The 18,083-nt window shown below is 45.7% G+C and overlaps 1 protein-coding gene across 1 annotated transcript in view; it reads left to right on the plus strand.

The window, feature by feature from the left end:
- PIR (pirin) overlaps window positions 1–18,083 on the plus strand; it is a gene marked incomplete at both ends in the record, with an annotated part of 124,353 nt that overhangs the window by 97,230 nt on the left and 9,040 nt on the right. The window contains 2 exons of the mRNA XM_082717059.1: window positions 2,465–2,509; window positions 14,114–14,196. Coding sequence (XP_082573185.1) covers window positions 2,465–2,509; window positions 14,114–14,196 — 128 coding nt within the window. The remainder of the gene's footprint in view (window positions 1–2,464; window positions 2,510–14,113; window positions 14,197–18,083) is intronic.

Consider the following 18,083-nt stretch of genomic DNA (forward strand, 5'->3'; position numbering starts at 1 on the left):
GGACAGAAAGCCCTCTTTAAGGTGGACCAGGGGCACGTGCACTTGGACAACATGTTAAAAGGAAGGAAGAAAGGCAATTCTCGCCCCCCTCGTCCCCCTGTTTTGACTCCATTCCCTCTAATGCTGTGTGCCTTCCCCCCAGTAACAGGAATTTTGTTACTGCTGGTGAGGATGGGCTCCGCATGCTAATAGAAGACTTTTGCAAGGGGCAAACATAGGTGAAGGCACTTACTCCATTGACCTGGCCATGACTTTGAGCAAATGTTTGATCCTTCTGGATCACGTATAAAGATAAAACAGAAAACAGGCCGATGGCAATTCTATGTGGAGTAGTTTTCTGTTCAGAGGGTGAGTAGGAATGAAGCACAGAGGTCAGAGAAGAAATGAGATTAGGACAATCACAGTAAACCTCAGTCAAAACCCAGTTGAGCAATTGAGAGCTTTGAGGTTTTGTCAAACTCAGAAGCCCTTAATTTTTTAGTACCTTTCCAGCACAAAGAGGGGCTTGGTTGCGTAAATTATGACGTGTCCTTCCACTGGAATGCTTTGCAGTCTTTCCTGAGGATGAGTTATTTCTCTGTTTTGACATGGAAAGGTATTCAGAATAGAACATTGAGTTTGTTCATGCTTTTAAGCAAATGATATATAGCACTGAAAACATAAAATATCAAATTGCTAACAACAATATGGATGTCGGGCCAAGGATGAAGATTTCAGAAAGATTTTCAATTTAGAGATTGTACACTTCCAAGTCTTAAAATATGTTTGAAATTTATGTGTATGAGGTTTTTTTTTTTTTAATAATCAGAGAAACACAGCGAAGATGTTTGCACTTTGAAAAATCAATGTAAACAATGTTCAGTGGTGGATTTTTTTTTAAATAAAAAATCAGCGAGGAAAGAGGTTTTGTTGCAGAATTACAGTTCGCATCAGGCCCAGTAGGACTGGAGCGGCCGAGCCGTCATGAGGAAGCAGAGAGGGCTGTTCTGTAGCAGAGCCCGGCCAGCCCAGATAACACACGTGGAAGTGGGCTGTGGATCATTGGCCTGGGCTTCCTGCATCACGAACCTCCCTCCGCCAAATTGCACAACTCACGCATTCCAGCTGGGCCTTCTTCATCCCAGTGACTCCGCCCACAGCGCATGTGCGGGAGTGAGTGTTGTTGGCTACGTGCATGGAGACTGAGCTTGTGGGTCCGGACGTAAGGGAGAACAAGGGGGGGGTGAGCCATCAGCAAGTCAAATTACTTCCAGAGGCCTTCAACTGGAGCTGGTGAAATCTCAGAGAGGAAAAACTGGGCAGTGCGAGGGTGAAAAGATCTCCTCTGGCGTCCGCCTAAGTGTCTTGGTTTGTTTCGCCATCCGTTGGATTTTCTTAACCAGACTTCTTCACCAGATGTCGAGTGTTCTCAGTTACACCTTCTCTCGTGTGTGTTTCAACCCGCCTGGCCTCGCATCTGCAACCCTGGAGTATATGTCATCCCCCATGATCCTTCCACACCTGCCTTTGCTTTGTTCCTTGTGTCACCACGGTGACTCACACTGGCTTCAGTCTGGGCCCTGCCCTTCCACCGTGAACTCTACCGTCCCACATCTTCTCCTCTTCCACTGAAGGCACACAGGTGATGTCCTGCTTCTGTTTTGAGTTTGCCATTCCTGGATTCAGGTCTCCTGGTGGCCCTGAAGCATCCCTACTGGGTCATGGGTACGAAGACCCATGGAAAGCAAGTGCTGCCTGGCACTGGGAAAGCAAGAGGCAGGTTGTCTGTGGTTCTGAGCTCGTGGCCCCATGGGTCACAGTGGGAGTCTGCTGAATGCTGTATGACCTCACAGAAAAGCACACACACTTGAAAAATTGGGTATGTAGTTCCAGCAAGTGCACAGACCATCTGAACCCCACGTGTACCCCAAAGATTGTGCATCCCCAAATCCCTGGAACTGATCCTCCATTTTAGGATAGATGAAGAGGAATGAATTCACTAGAGACTCAAGTACAACTAAGTACAGTGTGTTTCTAGAATTTTCTTCACACTTGAAACTACCTGGATATACAATGAACTAAAGATAAGCCAGACTGGGGTGTTGTGGTTATTAGCGGGACGTTAAAACTGGAGGGGACGGTTTGTTAATACAGCTGTTGGCATATGGCTGTGTAGTTGGGGGAGCTGTATACTGTCTACTTGGGTGGATATAAAACATGGTGGGCCAAATCCTTTAGGTTTAGGGGTACATGTATACGTGTGTCCATGCATACATGCATGTGGGAGTGTGTGTTTTTAACAGCTCACAGAAGTTTAAATTTTAACCGTGCGTCTAAGAGAAAATAAAGGATTTCATCTCAATTTATCTTTCATATCTGTTAGATGTTTTTATATTTCCTAGAGATTGGTTGAATATATTATTATATCTTTGTTCCTTTTGGCATTATGGACACTAACCTTTTAACATTGCTGGTTCTTTTTCAGGATGGACAAGCTTCATTTATACCATATCTGGAGATGTGTATATTGGTAAGTGATGACGATGTTGTTTGGATTCAATTGCACTGTAATTTGAAGGACTGAAGGGGGAGAAAGCAAGATGAAACCTCTCATGTCATCCACTACTGTGCTGCCTTCTTGTCCAGCACCAGCCCTCTCTATATCCTAGTACGTCCCGGCAAGCCCAGGGCAGGGCATGTCTCAGCTTCCAGCATGTTCGGTGAGGGAAGGGAATATGAACACATGACAGCCACCATTTTACTGCAGCCTGTGTGTGGATGTAAGGTCCAGGCAAGATCATGTGGGTTGACATTCTTGTTAAGAGGTTGGCGATCTCTGTGCTGATAGACGGATGGGGCTCTAACGGGCTAAGGGGAGCAGGAATCTGTCTCCTGGGAGGTGGACGGAGGTGAATTTGCAGTCCCAGGTGCCGCTGAGAAATCTCGAAGTTGGTCTTCTCTTATTTTAAGGGTTGTATATGTGGCTCTTGCTGAGGCTAGTCTAGGACAGCCATTTCAAGACTCAACCAACTGTCATTTTATAGATGACAAAAGTGAAGTCTAATGGAAGTTATATAACTTGCCGCGATGATGCCTTGGTGGCCCTGGGATGAGAACCAAGGACTCCCCAATCCTGTTTCCCATGCCGCACTGCATAATCTTTGTACAGTGACAAGTCGGCAGCTCCGCCATTGAACGTGTCTTTCCCGGTCCACCTGTAGGCTGGCTCCTGCTGCATCTGTCCCCACCCGCCCTGTCATCCTGGAAGCGGCACAGGGGGCAGGCATGTCTCTCTGTGGGCCCGACGGAACACTGCTGTCGCAGATGCTCTAGGTGCCCTCCCCATACCCCCAGTGCCTCATCTCCACGGTGCCCACTGACAACTCCCAGCTCACCGGGGGTATCTGTGTCTTATGGCCTGAAGCTGTCTCTGAAATGGGGAAGGCTGCTCTCTTTGCCCCAAACAGGGCAGGATCGAGGTGCTGGGGGACTGACATTTCCAGAAGCTACCTCATCCCTCAGGTGGGATAATGGAGGGCTGTGTGTTGTGAGGCCTTTCCAAGCCTCTCCCCATGGGCTTATGTCCCAGCCACCCACAATGGGGACAGGCTTGAGAGCACACTCTTCTTTGTCCTCTTTCCCTGACCTAACTCTCTCAGTTCCTGGACTGTTGCTGCCTGTGTCCAACTTTGGGTAAATTCCTTGCCCTTAAATATGCATCCCAGACAGTGCTGCTGGGAAAACTGGAACTAAGAGAATCAGCCTCCCCCGCCCCCTCCCTGCCCCTCACGACAGAGGTGTACCACTCAACCTCACAGAGCCCCTACATGGCCACCTCCTGGGGTGATACAGCCCAGACTGCTGCCTTATTGATAACATCTGCTCCGAACTTGAAGACGATCCTTAGAGCCACTTAAACCATTCTTCATAATCTCTGAAAGAGTTCAGTTGCCTCAAATTACTCTCCTGGAAAATAGTGGTAATACAAATCCATGTATTTTGATTTTATATAGTAAAAATGGCCTTAGTTCCTCTTTCGCTGAATAGCATTTCAATTGTGGGTCAGAAGCAAAATTCATTTCTTTCAGCATTTGAAAAAACATGAGAAAAATTAGTAGTACTATCACAAGTGTCACAAGTAAACTCTATTAACCATCTGAAAGAGGCGAAGCATCAACTGTTTTAAGAGCTTTAGAAAATCTTGAGTGTCACAACATACTTGATACACGTGGAGAGTCAAGACTGGTTTTTATGGCAGTAGTGCCCATTAATTTAGGATTTCAAGAGGAACAAAATAACCTGCACAAATGGAAAGTAACAAAGCGAGCATGTGAATTCCGAGGTGGTAAGGAGAGCAGAAATGTTTGTGAGAATGAGAAAAGGCAAGGATAGCAAACTTGTTATAAAGGCCAAGATAATGAATACTTTCATCTCTGAGGACCAGACATTTTCAGTTGTCAAGGACTTTTTCCAGCTCTCCCTGCACAAAAGCAGCTGCAGTAATCCAGTAATCCGGAAGCCCTTGTGGTAGCCACTGAAGCTTGAATTGCGTGTCTTTTTCATGTGTCACAAAATGCTATTATTTTGATCCATTTCAGCCATCTACAGAGGTAGAAAACTTTCTCAGCTTCTGGACCGCTACAAAAGCTCCTATTTGATTTTGGTTTAAATGGTGGTGTGAAGGATGACGTGGAGGAAAAGGTTAACAAAGAATCTTCAAAACCTGTTTTTTTATTCGGAGTATCATTGATGCGCACGTGACATTAGTTTTAGGGGTACCATGTAGCGATTCAACAGGTCTGTAGGTGACGCTGTGCTTGTTGTGCCCTCCAAAATGGGTCCGTGATGAAAGGAGCGAGACTGATACAAAGCGAAGGTCAAGCAAAGCTTTATTTCGCGCCAGGCATCAAGAATCAAACCAAACCTTCGGGGTTCGGGGCCACAACTCTTACAAGAGAGGGCGACCCTTCTCTGTTTCACAGACTAGCTTTTAAGGGCAAAGGCCATGTGGTCGGGCCTGGCCACGCACAGGTGGCCAATGAGATTGTAACACACACAGGAAACTCCACAGTGATGCTAGGTGACCAGTTGAGTTACAATTGACCCTAGCAGACATTTGAACCAGCCTATTACACCTTGATTGGGATTGGTGCCAAAAGGCTCCCAAAGGGCGGGGCCCATACTCCTTGGTAGCTAGGAGACAGTATGCGCCCACACTGATCGATGTCTCCACCTGGCCTGACCCACCCCTGTATCTGGGCTTTGTTACCTGGAGCTGGGGGAAGGGGACCAGGGACAGTTTAAGGATTAAACAACGTTATTGATTTAACCTTGATGGAAGCCTCTTGCTAAATAGGTCCTTACAGCGCTCACCACACTTGGCGCTCCCAACTGTCGCCATCCAACACTATTCTGATATCAAGGCCTGTATTCCCCATGCTGTGCCTCCCCCCACCCAATTTTTTGATTGATTGATTGATTGATTGATTGTGAATGCTGTGCATTTCATCCCTGTGACTTAGTCCTTCTGTAACTGGAAGACTGTATACCGCTTGCTTCCCTTCACCCATTTTGCCCATCCCCTCATCCTCCTCCCTTCAAAACCTGTTTAGGGAGGGGGGCGCCTGGGTGGCTCAGTGGTGAAGCATCTGCCTTCAGCTCAGGTCATGATGCCAGGGTCCTGGGATTGGGTCCTGGAATTGAGCCCCCGCATCAGGCTCCATGCTCAGCAGGAAGCCTGCTTCTCTCTCTCTCTCCCACTCCCCCTGCTTGTGTTCCCTCTCTTGCTGTGTTTCTTTGTCAAGTAAATAAATATAATTTTTTTTAAAGATTTTATTTATTTATTTGACAGACAGAGATCACAAGTAGGCAGAGAGTCAGGCAGAAAGAGAGGAGGAAGCAGGCTCCTGGCTGAGCAGGGAGCCCGATGCGGGACTCGATCCCAGCACCTGGGATCATGACCTGAGCCGAAGGCAGAGGCTTAACCCACTGAGCCACCCAGGCGCCCTAAATATAATATTTTTTTAAAAGATTTTATTTGAGAGGAAGAGAGCGCCTGTGCGCCTGTGTGGGCAGGAGCAGGGGAAGGGACAGAGGGAGAACTCCCGGCTAAGCAGGGAACCCCAGGTTGGGCTCCATCCTTTTCCCTGAGCCGAAGGCAGAGGCTTAACTGACTGAGCCATCCAGGCGCCCACTCAAAACCTGTTTTCATCAGTAGTTAGAGCCCTGTTTCCTAGCAGACCTTTAGTCCAAGAACTCAACAAGTGCAAAGCTCAACAACTGAAGGGGTAAGAATGATCTGTACATCCCCTTGTTTTACTTGAGAAGCCAGGAGTTTCCTGAGCCATTTCTAGTCACTGCCCTGGTCCCCTCTCATGACTGTGGGCCACTAGTGCAAAACATCTGGCAGGAAATGGGGTAACAGTGTGCAGCATTGGAGCGGACTTGCATCTGTCCGGGGTAAACTGGACGGTGGAGAGAATCCAGCTCACATACTGGCCTCTGGGGACTCTGCTTTAGCCAATCAGTGACTGGCCAAATGATCTCATTTGAATTTTATCTTCTTCCCTTCCTCCTAACCCCCCCCCCCCCCCCCCCCCCCCCCCGCACCGTGGAGATGTTAATGAGAAAAACAAAAGGGCAAGAACAAATCGCCAGAGGCAAAAAGACAAAGCCCGAAAGCTCTTAAATATGTACTGATGTATAAAATCTATAAGAGAGAATCCAGAAAACGTGTTCTGAGACATTTTTATCTTGCTTTTAAAACCTGGATGGCACCAGCAAACCACAGATGGCAGGAACCAATAAGCAAGTAATTGTCTTTTCCAAAATGCCACGCACCTCCGTTCTGTTGGAATAGATGTTACAAGTGTGCATTGAGCTGGAATAAAGAGACTGCCATTTGGATTGAGAAAGTAATCAGGGGAGATCCCATAAAATGGAGATTCAGGTGGACTCAAAATATTAATTGATGGCAGGAAGTTCCTAAAAGACAGATATTGGTAAGTTTTGAGTAAGGACAGGTGGAGGTTTCAACATGACAGATTACTGGAGTGAGATCTTTGACAATCATCTTCTACTGAGGCATCGAGTCCTTTGACCAGCCCTCAGCTGACATCTGTGCAGTCAGTAGATGATAAAAAGAAAAAGAAAACAAAGAAACTGAAAACCACACAGTCAGAAAGCTAGTAGATGCCAAGTAAACTGGAGCTGAACCCCTTCCCTGGCGCTGAGATGAAAATGACATTAGACATTAACACAGATCAAAGGGTAGAGGAGTTTATATGCTGTAGCCCTCTGGCATGGGATGGTTTATCAGCTTGGATGTCAGTCTCCTAGAGGGACCAGTATCACGTATACTGTTTGGCTGAGAAAGTATATTTAGAAATCTAAAAATATTTGTCTGTGGTTATTGAAATGACACCTAACTGGCTTATTATGAAGGTAGTGAAATGTTTCAGACTCACTTAAGTATTTATTCATGCTTAGTTTGTGCTCAGCCCTTTGCTGCTGGTTCTGGGTGGTACTAAGTTTGACACGGACCCTGAATCTCGGTAAAAGGGGAGCAATGCTAGAAGCCTTCCGAATTGACCTCCACTCACCTAGAATGAACTGGACTGAGCAGTGTGTTCCTTCCACGAGGAATACCTTGCATGAGGTGCTTTGAACACCCAGGATAACGGGCAACCCTGGTCTGCTTGCCCATTGCTACTCCCTGCAACCAAATTGAACTTTAAAGGCAATTGTGATTGCAATGAGGCACTTTAATTAAGCTATATGTAAATTAATGAAGTAGGTATCAAAAGAGTTGGGCTCCTTGGCTAAGCGTCTGTCTTCAGCTCAAGTCCTGATCCAGGTCCTGGGATGGAGCCCCAAGGTCAGGTTCCCTGCTCAGCAGGGAGCCTGCTTCTCCCTCTCCCTCTGCCTCTTCCCCTCCCCATGACTCCCCATTCCTGCGGTCTTTCAAACAAATAAAATCTTTAAAAAAAAAAAAAGAAAGAAAGAAAAGTAGGTATTTTTAGAACTCAGCCAAATGCTTTGTAAAAGGGAATTGCTAAAAAAGAGCTTTTGAAAGAAAGAGAATGGGGCAACTAGTAATCTAGAAGGATTTCAGTGGTTGCAGTCATGTACGCTTTCGAGAGACAGGGCTTCAGTCCAATCAGCCGACCCACCTTGACTGTATTTCTAAAAACTGGCAAATGTATGCACATTTGCGCTTTAATTTAAAATGTTGGAGGCAGTTGACTGTCTCTTCCAGTTAATGATCCTGATTGCATCAGATAAGGGGGCTTCCATTGTACACACAATTGAGGAAATCAGACTCTCCTGGAAGTGCCATCACTAGCACGGGCATCCTTGTAAAGACAAGAGAAAGGATATCAGGCATATGGGGGAAAGTTGCCCAGCGATTAATCACACACTGAAACCGCGGCACTAACTTGAAAATATGTATTAAAGTGTTTTGCCCTTTCAGGACTGTTTCGGCAAAACCAGACTATTTGCAGTTCAATTGTTTTCCAGTACATCCTCCTTCACTGCCCTCTTAGAGTCAACATTCTTGGCGAAGCTTCTTGATGGAAACTATTTAGTATCTGATTTGGCTCTGGTATAATTGAAAGTAGTCAAACACAATAAAGTATATTTTCTTTGCGACTAATTTTAGGTTCAGGAGATAACCAGGCGGGTGAAATAGCATAGAAACGATAAGATGACAGAAGCAGTCTTTGTTTTGGGGGATCCTGTTTTCAACGTTTCCTAAAACAATATAGAAGCTTAAGGTACAGTTAGAATGACCTGGAAACCTGACTCCAGCATCTACAATGAAAGTCAGCCATAAGCTGATGGCTTCAGAATCAGCACTATGATTCCTCCCCTTGAGCGGCGAAGAAGGTGGGCGGCAATGGTGTTCCAAATAAAGTGACGATTGGTGTTCTTAGGAAAACATGAACTCTTTGTTTCTAATTTTGCGTTTGCTCATAGACCCGGGAACACCCCAGTCAAGCGAGCTCCCTTGCGAGGAGGTGCAGAGGAACCCAGTTCTGCATTAGTGGAGACTTGTCCCTCGCCAGCCCACTCCATAATGACAGGCTGTAGAAGTTGTTGGGGCTTCTGTTCAGTGGGACATTCTAAAATGTTCCCTCTAAAATGAGGGGCCAAGAGTAGACCTTGTGGGTAACGTATTTGGGTGTTTTGTATGAATGAGCTGAAGATAAAAGCACCCTTAATCAAATGCTTCTTCATCGCACAGTTAAAGATATGACCCAGTTCTAAGTAAGATTATTCTTAGACTCCCAGACCTCTGTTCTATTGCCAAATCCATGCATGAGTAGAAAGTCCGCGGTGGCCTCTCGTTCAGTTCCATGGCCCCTGCTGACCTAAATCATCGATAGAGAAAGGACCTTTAGTGGTACGTTGGGCCAACTGTCACTGGCTGGAGGGGGCCGAATGTGCACCTCTTCCCTGACCTCACACCTCACATTGGTAATTTGAAATTGGCCACAGTGGGAGCCTTTACGCCACGGAAATGAGCATGTACTACAAATTGGGTTCATTCTTCCACTCTTGCCTGAAAGCCAGTTTTATTTTTTCAGTTAAACATTTTATTCAGTAATTCTATTTCAAATTTACATTAATCCTTTCTTTTTCTCAAATTACTTTTTTTAATGCCTTTTTAAAATTAACATATAATGTATTATTTGTCTAAAGGATACAGGTCTGTGACTCATCAGGCTTACACAATTCACAGCACTCACCATAGCACAGACCCTCCCCAATGTCCATCACCCAGCCACCCCATCCCCGCCCCTCCACCCCCCAGCAACCCTCAGTTTGTTTTGTGAGATTAAGAGTCTCTTATGGGGGTGCCTGGGTGGCTCAGTGGGTTAAAGCCTCTGCCTTCGGCTCAGGTCATGATCTCAGGGTCCTGGAATCGAGCCCCGCATTGGGCTCTCTGCTCAGCAGGGAGCCTGCTTCCTCCTCTGTCTCTCTGCCTGCCTGTCTGCCTACTTGTGATCTCTGTCAAATAAATAAAGAAAGAAAGAATCTTAAAAAAAAGAGTCTCTTATGGTTTGTCTCCCTCCAGATCCCATCTTGTTCCATTTTTTCCTTCCCCACTCCCCAAGCCCCCCACCCTGCCTCTCAAATTCCTCATATCAGTGAGATCATATGATAATTGTCTTTCACTGATTGACTTACTTCACTTAGCATAATACCCTCTAGTTCCATCCACATTGCTGCAAATGGCATGATTTCACTTTCTGATGGCTGCATAGTATTCCATTGTGTGTGTGTGTGTGTGTGTGTGTGTATACACCACTTCTTGATCCATTCATCTGTTGATGGACATCTAGTTTCTTTCCATAGTTTGGCTACTCTGGACGTTGCTGCTATAAACATTTGTGTGCACATGCCCCTTCAGATCACTACATTTGTATCTTTAGGGTAAATACCCAGTAGTGTAATTGCTGGGTCATAGGGTAGCTCTATTTTCAACTTTTTGAGGAACCTCCATGCTGTTTTCCAGAGTGGCTGCACCAGCTTGCATTCCCACCAACAGTGTAGGAGGGTTCCCCTTTCTCCGCATCCTCGCCAACATCTGTTGTTTCCTGACTTGTTAATTTTAGCCATTCTGACTGGTGTGAGGTGGTATCTCACTGTAGGTTTTTTTTTTAATTTTTAAAAGGATCTTATTTATTTATTTGACAGAGATCACAAGTAGGCAGAGAGGCAGGGGGAGGCAGGCTCCCCACTGAGCAGAGAGCCCAATATGGGGCTTGATCCCAGGACCCTGGGATCATGACCTGAGCTGAAAGCAGAGGCTTAACCCACTGAGCAACCCAGGTGCCCCTCACTGTGGTTTTTATTTGTATTTCCCTGATGCTGAGTGACGTTGGGCACTGTTCCATGCGTCTGTTGGCCATTTGGATGTCTTCTTTGCAGAAATAACTGTTCATGTCTTCTGCCCATTTCTTGATTGGATTATTTGTTCTTTGAGTGTTGAGTTTGATAAGTTCTTTATAGATTTTGGATATTAGCCCTTTATCTGAAATCTAGTTTTAAACATTGACTAGCACACCCCTTCTTCTGGGACGGAGGTTCTTAATCTTATTTTGTGCCATGGACCCTTTTGTCATTTGCCAAGTTTCCACCTCTTGAACAGTGTTGTTGTTGTTGTTGCTGTTTTTAATTCAATGAAACCATTAAAATGTTAAAAGCAGAAGTTTGCAGTAGAGTTCTAGGTGTGCTTCTTGGATGCCATCTGAAAGAACACCACGGAGCAGTAGCACTACTCTCCGTTCTCAGCACTGATTCCCATGAAGGGTGTTTTGAGATGGCCATGGCACTGTAACAGGAGGGGAAAACACCTGTGATCTCTATTGGAGATGGAGTCAGTGGCCCAGCCAATACCACAGTGGTCGTTGGCTACATTCATGACCAAAGGAAAGGCCGATCTCAGCTCCGTGTTCATGAAAAGAAAGTTTTTGTCTGCCTTCCAGCAATTGCTCTGAGTTCTAGCCATGGGTCCCGGGACTGCACTGACCCCAGGTTAAGGACTCTTGCACGGGGCGGGGATCAGGGGGAACTTGGGTAGCTCAGTGGGTTAAGCCTCTGCCTTTGGCTCAGGTCATGATTTCAGGGTCCTGGGATCGAGTCCTACATCGGGCTCTCTGCTCAGCAGGGAGTCTGCTTCCCCCTCCCTCTCTCTGCCTGCCTCTCTACCTACTTGTGATCTCTGAAATATAAATAAATAAAAATCTTAAAAAAATTTTCGGTTGGTTAGAATCCTATTTCACATTTGCAAACATCAAAATGAGCCTCGTTGCTCACATGGGTGATCTCCAAAGTGGAGGTAGAAGGGAGGCTTTCCCTCGGAAAAAAAAATTACTATGTTTGGGCTCCAGTATTCACAAAATTCACAAATTATGTGTCTGTTTATATAATAATTCCTCAAGCTGTTGTTTTCATTTAAATAAGCATACCCAGGGTGCCTGGGTGGCTCAGTGGCTTAAAGCCTCTGCCTTTGGCTCGGGTCATGATCCTGGGGTCCTGGGATCGAGCCCCGCATCGGGCTCTCTGCTTAGCGGGGAACCTGCTTCCTCCTCTCTCTGCCTGCCTCTCTGCCTACTTGTGATCTCTGTCTGTCAAATAAATAAATAAAATCTTAAAAATAAATAAATAAATAAGCATACCCTAATTGATTATTCAGCTTTAGCTTTAACATGTCAGGGGGATGCCCAGATTTATGTCTCCAAATGTCCTTAAGGTGTATCCCTCTTAGGCATCTCTTTGGGCTTCTCTTCCTGCTTGGAACCTTCTCTCTGTTGTCCATTTGCATGTCTTGGTTTTTTTTACCCAACTGAAAGAACCAGCCCAAATCCCAGCCTCCTGTCTCCAGCCTATGACTATTCCAGCCCATGTGGCTTCTCCAGTCCCTACCCTCGTGCGGAAGCACTGCTGTCATCTGGTCGCTGTGTTATCACGTTCCTAGAGAGGATCCCATTGGTCTCCTCTCTCCCACTGTTGCCAGGTCCTTTAGATTCTTTCTTAACTCCACCTCGAAAATCCATCCCACTCTCTTAGTTCACACTTTACTTGATTTTCTTCTTCCTTTTTTTTTTTAAGATTTTATTTATCCATTTGAGGTGGGGAGAACACGCATGTGTGCACACAAGTTGGGAGTAGGGGCAGAAGGAGAGGGTGAGGGAAAAGAACCAGTAGACTCCCCACTGAGCATGGAGCTTGACACGGGGCTTGATCCCAGGACCCCGAGATTCGGACCTGAGCCAAAGTCAGCGGTGTAACCGATTGAGCCTGCCCGGTGCCCCCAGACCGTAATTCAGTTTCATTGAGACTGTGACAGTAAGCCCCTAACAGGTCATCCTAATTTCATTCTTGCCTCCTCAGTCTATTCTATGCTCTGCTCCCAAAGTTATGTCCCCAAGACACAGATCTGACCATTTCAGGCCCAACTCTGTCCTCAGAGGCCCCCCACTTTATGTGGATAAGCATGGCTTCCAAGTCTTTTCTTGATCTGAAGCCGGTCTCCATTTCCATCATTCTTCCCAAAGGAATGTCACAGCAGTAGTGGACGGGTCACGCTTCCCCTAGAGATGCATGTTCCCCACACCTCAGCTTCGCCAAGGCTGTTGTCTTGTCTAGAATACCCTATCCCCTAGCTTTACATGGCATAGATCTCTGTAATCCTGCAAAGCTCTGTTCAAGTCAATTCCTCCATGACAAATCCTTAGGGCCCCTAGACCCGAGTTAGCCCCTACAGCCCTGTTCTCTCATTGAACTTTGCTCATTATTTTACTGTTGTACTAGGACACAATTTCATTTGTATTTCATCTGTCGTTCTCATTATAGAAGGGGTAGGAATGTAGCCATCCTGAAGACACCCCCCCCAACATAGCCTTTAGAACAGAGCCTTGTTCATACTGCAATAGCTATTTACTTACTTATTTTTCAAGGGAGTTACTCTCTGATTCTTTTATGAAGATATATTTAGTTCCTCCCAATGAGATTTGAGTTACCTGTGTAAAAGGAGCTTGAGAGGTGCCCAGCTGGCTCACTGAGTAGAGTTTGCGACTCTTGCTTCTCAGGATCATGAGTTCCATGGAGCCCCACATTGGGCGTGGAGCCTACTTAAAACAGCAACAACAACAACAACAACAAAAGGAATTGGCTTTGATCTTCTTTGGATTTTCTGATAGAACTAGGCACTTATGGGTGTTCCATAAATACTTGTTGGCAGGAATTAATGATAGCATTTACTAATTTTCCCAAGTATGCTTAATTCCTAGGAGGTGTGTATAGTTTGCTCAAGGAAGCATTCTTATTAGCATGTAATGCCGAAGACTTTGCTTATAAATTGAACTGTTAGGCCTGCCACCGAAAGTGTAAGTGGAAACACGATGCAGGATTCACTTCCTTGTTTTTTCTGCATTGGAAACCAGCCAGTTTCAGACTTTAGTACTTACAGGTATAATAAACCAAGAGATTTACAGAGACTCCTAAGTCTCTTAAGTCTGAGGTTGAGACGAATATTACGGTGCTATGGAGTTAACCATGTTTGAAACCATGCGATCAATGTACTATAAAGAACATTTGATTTCATGGGTCATATTCCTTGTAGGACCTGAGGATGCACAACAGAAAATAGCACCTCATCACACAGCAGTGCTGGGGGAAGGTGACAATGTCCAGGTGGAGAACAAGGTAAGTATTAAAAATCGGTAATTTTCTTAAATTGTACTTTCTACTGGTTTATAGGTAAATGCCCGTCTCCAGTGCAGCTGGAAAATGTTCTCTCTTCCCTCGGCAAAGAAACTATGCCACAAGTTTATTATTCCCTTTCATTAACCTCTGCTCTTTCTTTTTTTAAAAGATTTTATTTATTTATTTGTCAGAGAGAGAGAGAGCACAAGCAGGCAAAGTGGCAGGCAGAGGCAGAGAGAGAAGCAGACTCCCCACTGAGCAAGGAGGCTGATATGGGACTCGGTCCTAGGATCCTGGGATCATGACCTGAGCCAAAGGCAGTGGTTTAACCAACTGAGCCACCCAGGCGTCCTAACCTCTGTTATTTCTATCGGTTTATTTTAAGGTTTTCTCTATACCCATTGCTCATCTTCATAACTCACCTGAAGTCTTTCTTGTTTACCCCTAGACATGTGAATCTGGAGGCAACATGTCTTCCTTGTCTCTTAATTTTCTTTCTTTAGACCCTTGATTGATCTCCTTTTTAGTCAAAGTGAAAATGGATCAGCCCCCTAGGAGTATAAATACAGATCTCCATGCTTTCTCACAGAGAGCCCTTTGCAAGTCAGCCCCATTTCGAACCAAGAAGAGCATATGATGCATTTTGTCCCTTTTGGGTCCAACCCCTGCTTCTGCTATTTTAGGAGTCTCGGGAGCTTCTATCCCCAGATTTTCAGTTTCTTCCTTGGGTTTCTTTCATTTTATTGGGTGATTCTGTCACTCTCTTGTGAGCCCACTAAGCCAACCCTGTGGCTTTGTGTCCTTCTCAGAAAGAGGACTGAGGAGACAATTGTGCAAAAGCTCCCAACAAGGTGAATTTTGCAAAGTAGGAATGAAAGCTACTTCAGTGTGCAGGTGACTGGTGGAGAGGCAGGCTGACTGCTGTGAGGCACTCTGCCCCTGGGGTTGTAGAATGCAGTGGATTTGAAGAATTACTACATCCTTGCCCACTTTTCTGGCAGCTCACCTATTGCGGCTTTAGTCACCCAAGGCACCACCATGAAATAGGAAGCAAGTAGAAGAAAATTCTCCTGGGCACCAGAGAAAATGCAGATCTTGGAGTCTGTGCCCTCTCTTATTAGGTTGAACTGTTTGAAACTGCTCCTTTGGACCTACAGAAATGGCAGTTTCCCCTGTGCCGACCCCAGGCAGCAGAGAGTCATGGAAGCTACACAGAGGCCAGAATCTCCTGATAGTGGATTTGTTTGTAACATTATCTGATTTTAACTTGACACCATTGTTCCTCCTATAATCTAGCAGAGGGCACATTGCAAATGAGAAGGGCTCCAGAAGCTGGAAAGAACCACCAGAAAGATTTACAGCAGGGCTGGGAAGTGGGGGCAGCCAGAAAGGTGGGAGGCAGCTGGGAGAGCCAAGGAGCCCCGTCCTGTCGTGGGCACTTCTGTCGATATTGCTCTGTATGAGCACAGTGGAGCTGGTGATGCAGGAGACCGTTTCAATGAAAAAAAAAAAAAAAAGGATTTTAGAAAACTAGCATTTCAATGGGGAGGTCATGCTTATGTCCATGGATAGCAGCAAGTCCCCCTAGATTAGCGGGGAGAAGAGATAGTGACCTTGCCACTTGTTAGCCATGTGACTGTGGGTGGGTTGCTCCACTTCTCTGAGATTCGGTTTCTCTGGCTGTGAAACCGAAATAATGATGCCATGCACAAGGGCCCAGGGTCAGTTCTGCCCGATAGGCCAAATTCAAACCTGGCTCTGTAAATAAAGTTTTGTCGGAGCACAGCCAAATCCGTCCCTTTCTGTTTGTCTGTGGATGCTTTCAAACCACAACGGGAGATTGGAGTGTTTGTCCCAGAGACTGGGTGACACACAGAACCCAAGGTACTTCTCCTCTGGTTCTTTACCAGGGCAACTGTGCTAACAATGCCTGATCTAGTACCTCGCAGCTGCCCAGTAATGGCAGCTAGAAAGTTCACTGAGCTAAACGCCTAATTGAACAGGTCGTCATGTCACATACGTGTTTCCTAATGAGGATTCATACTTTAGGCCTGTGGGTTCAGGGCATATAACAGTTTCTAGAGCTCCCAAAAGCCTCTGAAGTATCCTGATTCACTCCATGGCCCCAGCTCAGGGTTATATGCACTTGGAACTAAGCCTGAGGATTAAAAAAGGAAGACGTGACTTCCTAATGCTCCCCATAGTTCCCTTGGCACTGAGTTGTGGCCAAGAATAAGGATTCGGTATGCTCCCTGGCTTCCGGCTAGCCCTTCAGCACTCCTTACTTCCACAGTCAAGCCTGTCTTCCTGGTTAACTAGTGGTAATGGGCGGTTTCCTCTAGAGGGGCCCGTCGTCTGGGGCAGGAGAGCCGGGCGGCCCCAAAGATGATGCGGGTCGCATCTGTTCCCAGCTATCCTGCTCCATCTAGCATTTGACCTGCCTTAGATCGGCACATTTTCGGCTTCAGGGACCCCCGTCTTCTTGCACAGGAGGATTGTCCTCCGTGACTATTGCTCTGAAGTCCTCCCTGGCAGGTAGCAACTGCAGGGGCTTGGTTTATGCCAGATTTCAGAGTCTTTAAGCCAGAACTTTGACTTCTTAGAGGAAGCCCAAACTCCCCAACAGTGGCTTCAAAATAGTCTTAACTTTTTCAGAGTTCTTAGAGATTGGGATCAACCCCATGCTACTCTGGGCATTTAATCCCGGACTGTATTGATGACCCTGAAATGGTCTCTGCTTCAGGAGCTCAGGCTCCCCTTGCGGCTCTGGCCCACAGTGGGTGCTCTGGATGCCAGGACGGCTCCCTGACCAGGAGCACATCGGTTTGATATGAAAGGCTCGATGTCACCTTCAGACACATGTTTATATTGATGTCCTGCAGAGAAAGCCTTAAGCCTCATGGATCAGCCAATTCACTTGTAGTTTAAGGTAGACAATCAGTTCTTCTTTGGCTGCCCCCAAAACAATAGGTGATGGTCACGATAATTTTTAACTGCTACTGTTCGTGGGGAACTCAGTAACTGAATAAGATGAACATTTTGATTCAAATATAGATCGAAAGGCAGAAATAAAACACTCTATTAAAACTAGAGACAACTTTTTTTGCTTATTTATGGGTAAAAGTTCATAACCATTTATTTTTAAAAAAACTGGTAGTAGTTCGTTCTCTTACCTTTCAATTGGCCTACGAGGTGTGAACAGTGAAGTCCAGTAAGAACAATTGCATGCAATTAAGTCGTGCTAAAGCACAGTTTCTTCCTGGTGATTGTTTTCAGGTAATGTAGCACTATGATAGGTGTCCTTAAACCAAAAGCGTGCCCTTGGATTCATTCTCAGAGTCCTACTGCCATCTCAAGCTTCAGGATCAGAGTGGGAGTCCATACTGCTCATAGCTGAGAAGCTGTCCACACCTCCAGTAAATCGTAGGGCCTTCACCTGGGCGTTGATCATTTATCGTTGGTATCATTGGAACTCTGGATTTTTCTTAGGAATAGAATTTATGGAATAACAAGAGCAATTTGTAAAAGGAAATTATTCATGGAAACCCAGAAGGGCCTAACTCTGAGCTAAGAGCTCTGAGAAGGTTGACTGAAGTCAGAGACATATATGGCCTGGGCCGGAAGAGACCATGACCTTCAGGTCGGGAAATTATACCTGAAGCAGTATGTTGGCCCCCATTACCTTTATTTATTTTTTATTTTATTTTATTTTTTTAATATTTTCTTTCTTTTTTTTTTTTAAAGATTTTATTTATTTTATTTGACAGACAGAGATCACAAGTAGGCAGAGAGGCAGGCAGAGAGAGAGAGAGAGGAGGAAGCAGGCTCCCCGCTAAGCAGAGAGCCTGACGTGGGACTCGATCCCAGGACCCTGAGATCATGACCTG

The sequence above is a fragment of the Mustela nivalis genome (genome assembly GCF_964662115.1).
Source record: "Mustela nivalis genome assembly, chromosome: X".
NCBI lineage: Eukaryota > Metazoa > Chordata > Mammalia > Carnivora > Mustelidae > Mustela > Mustela nivalis.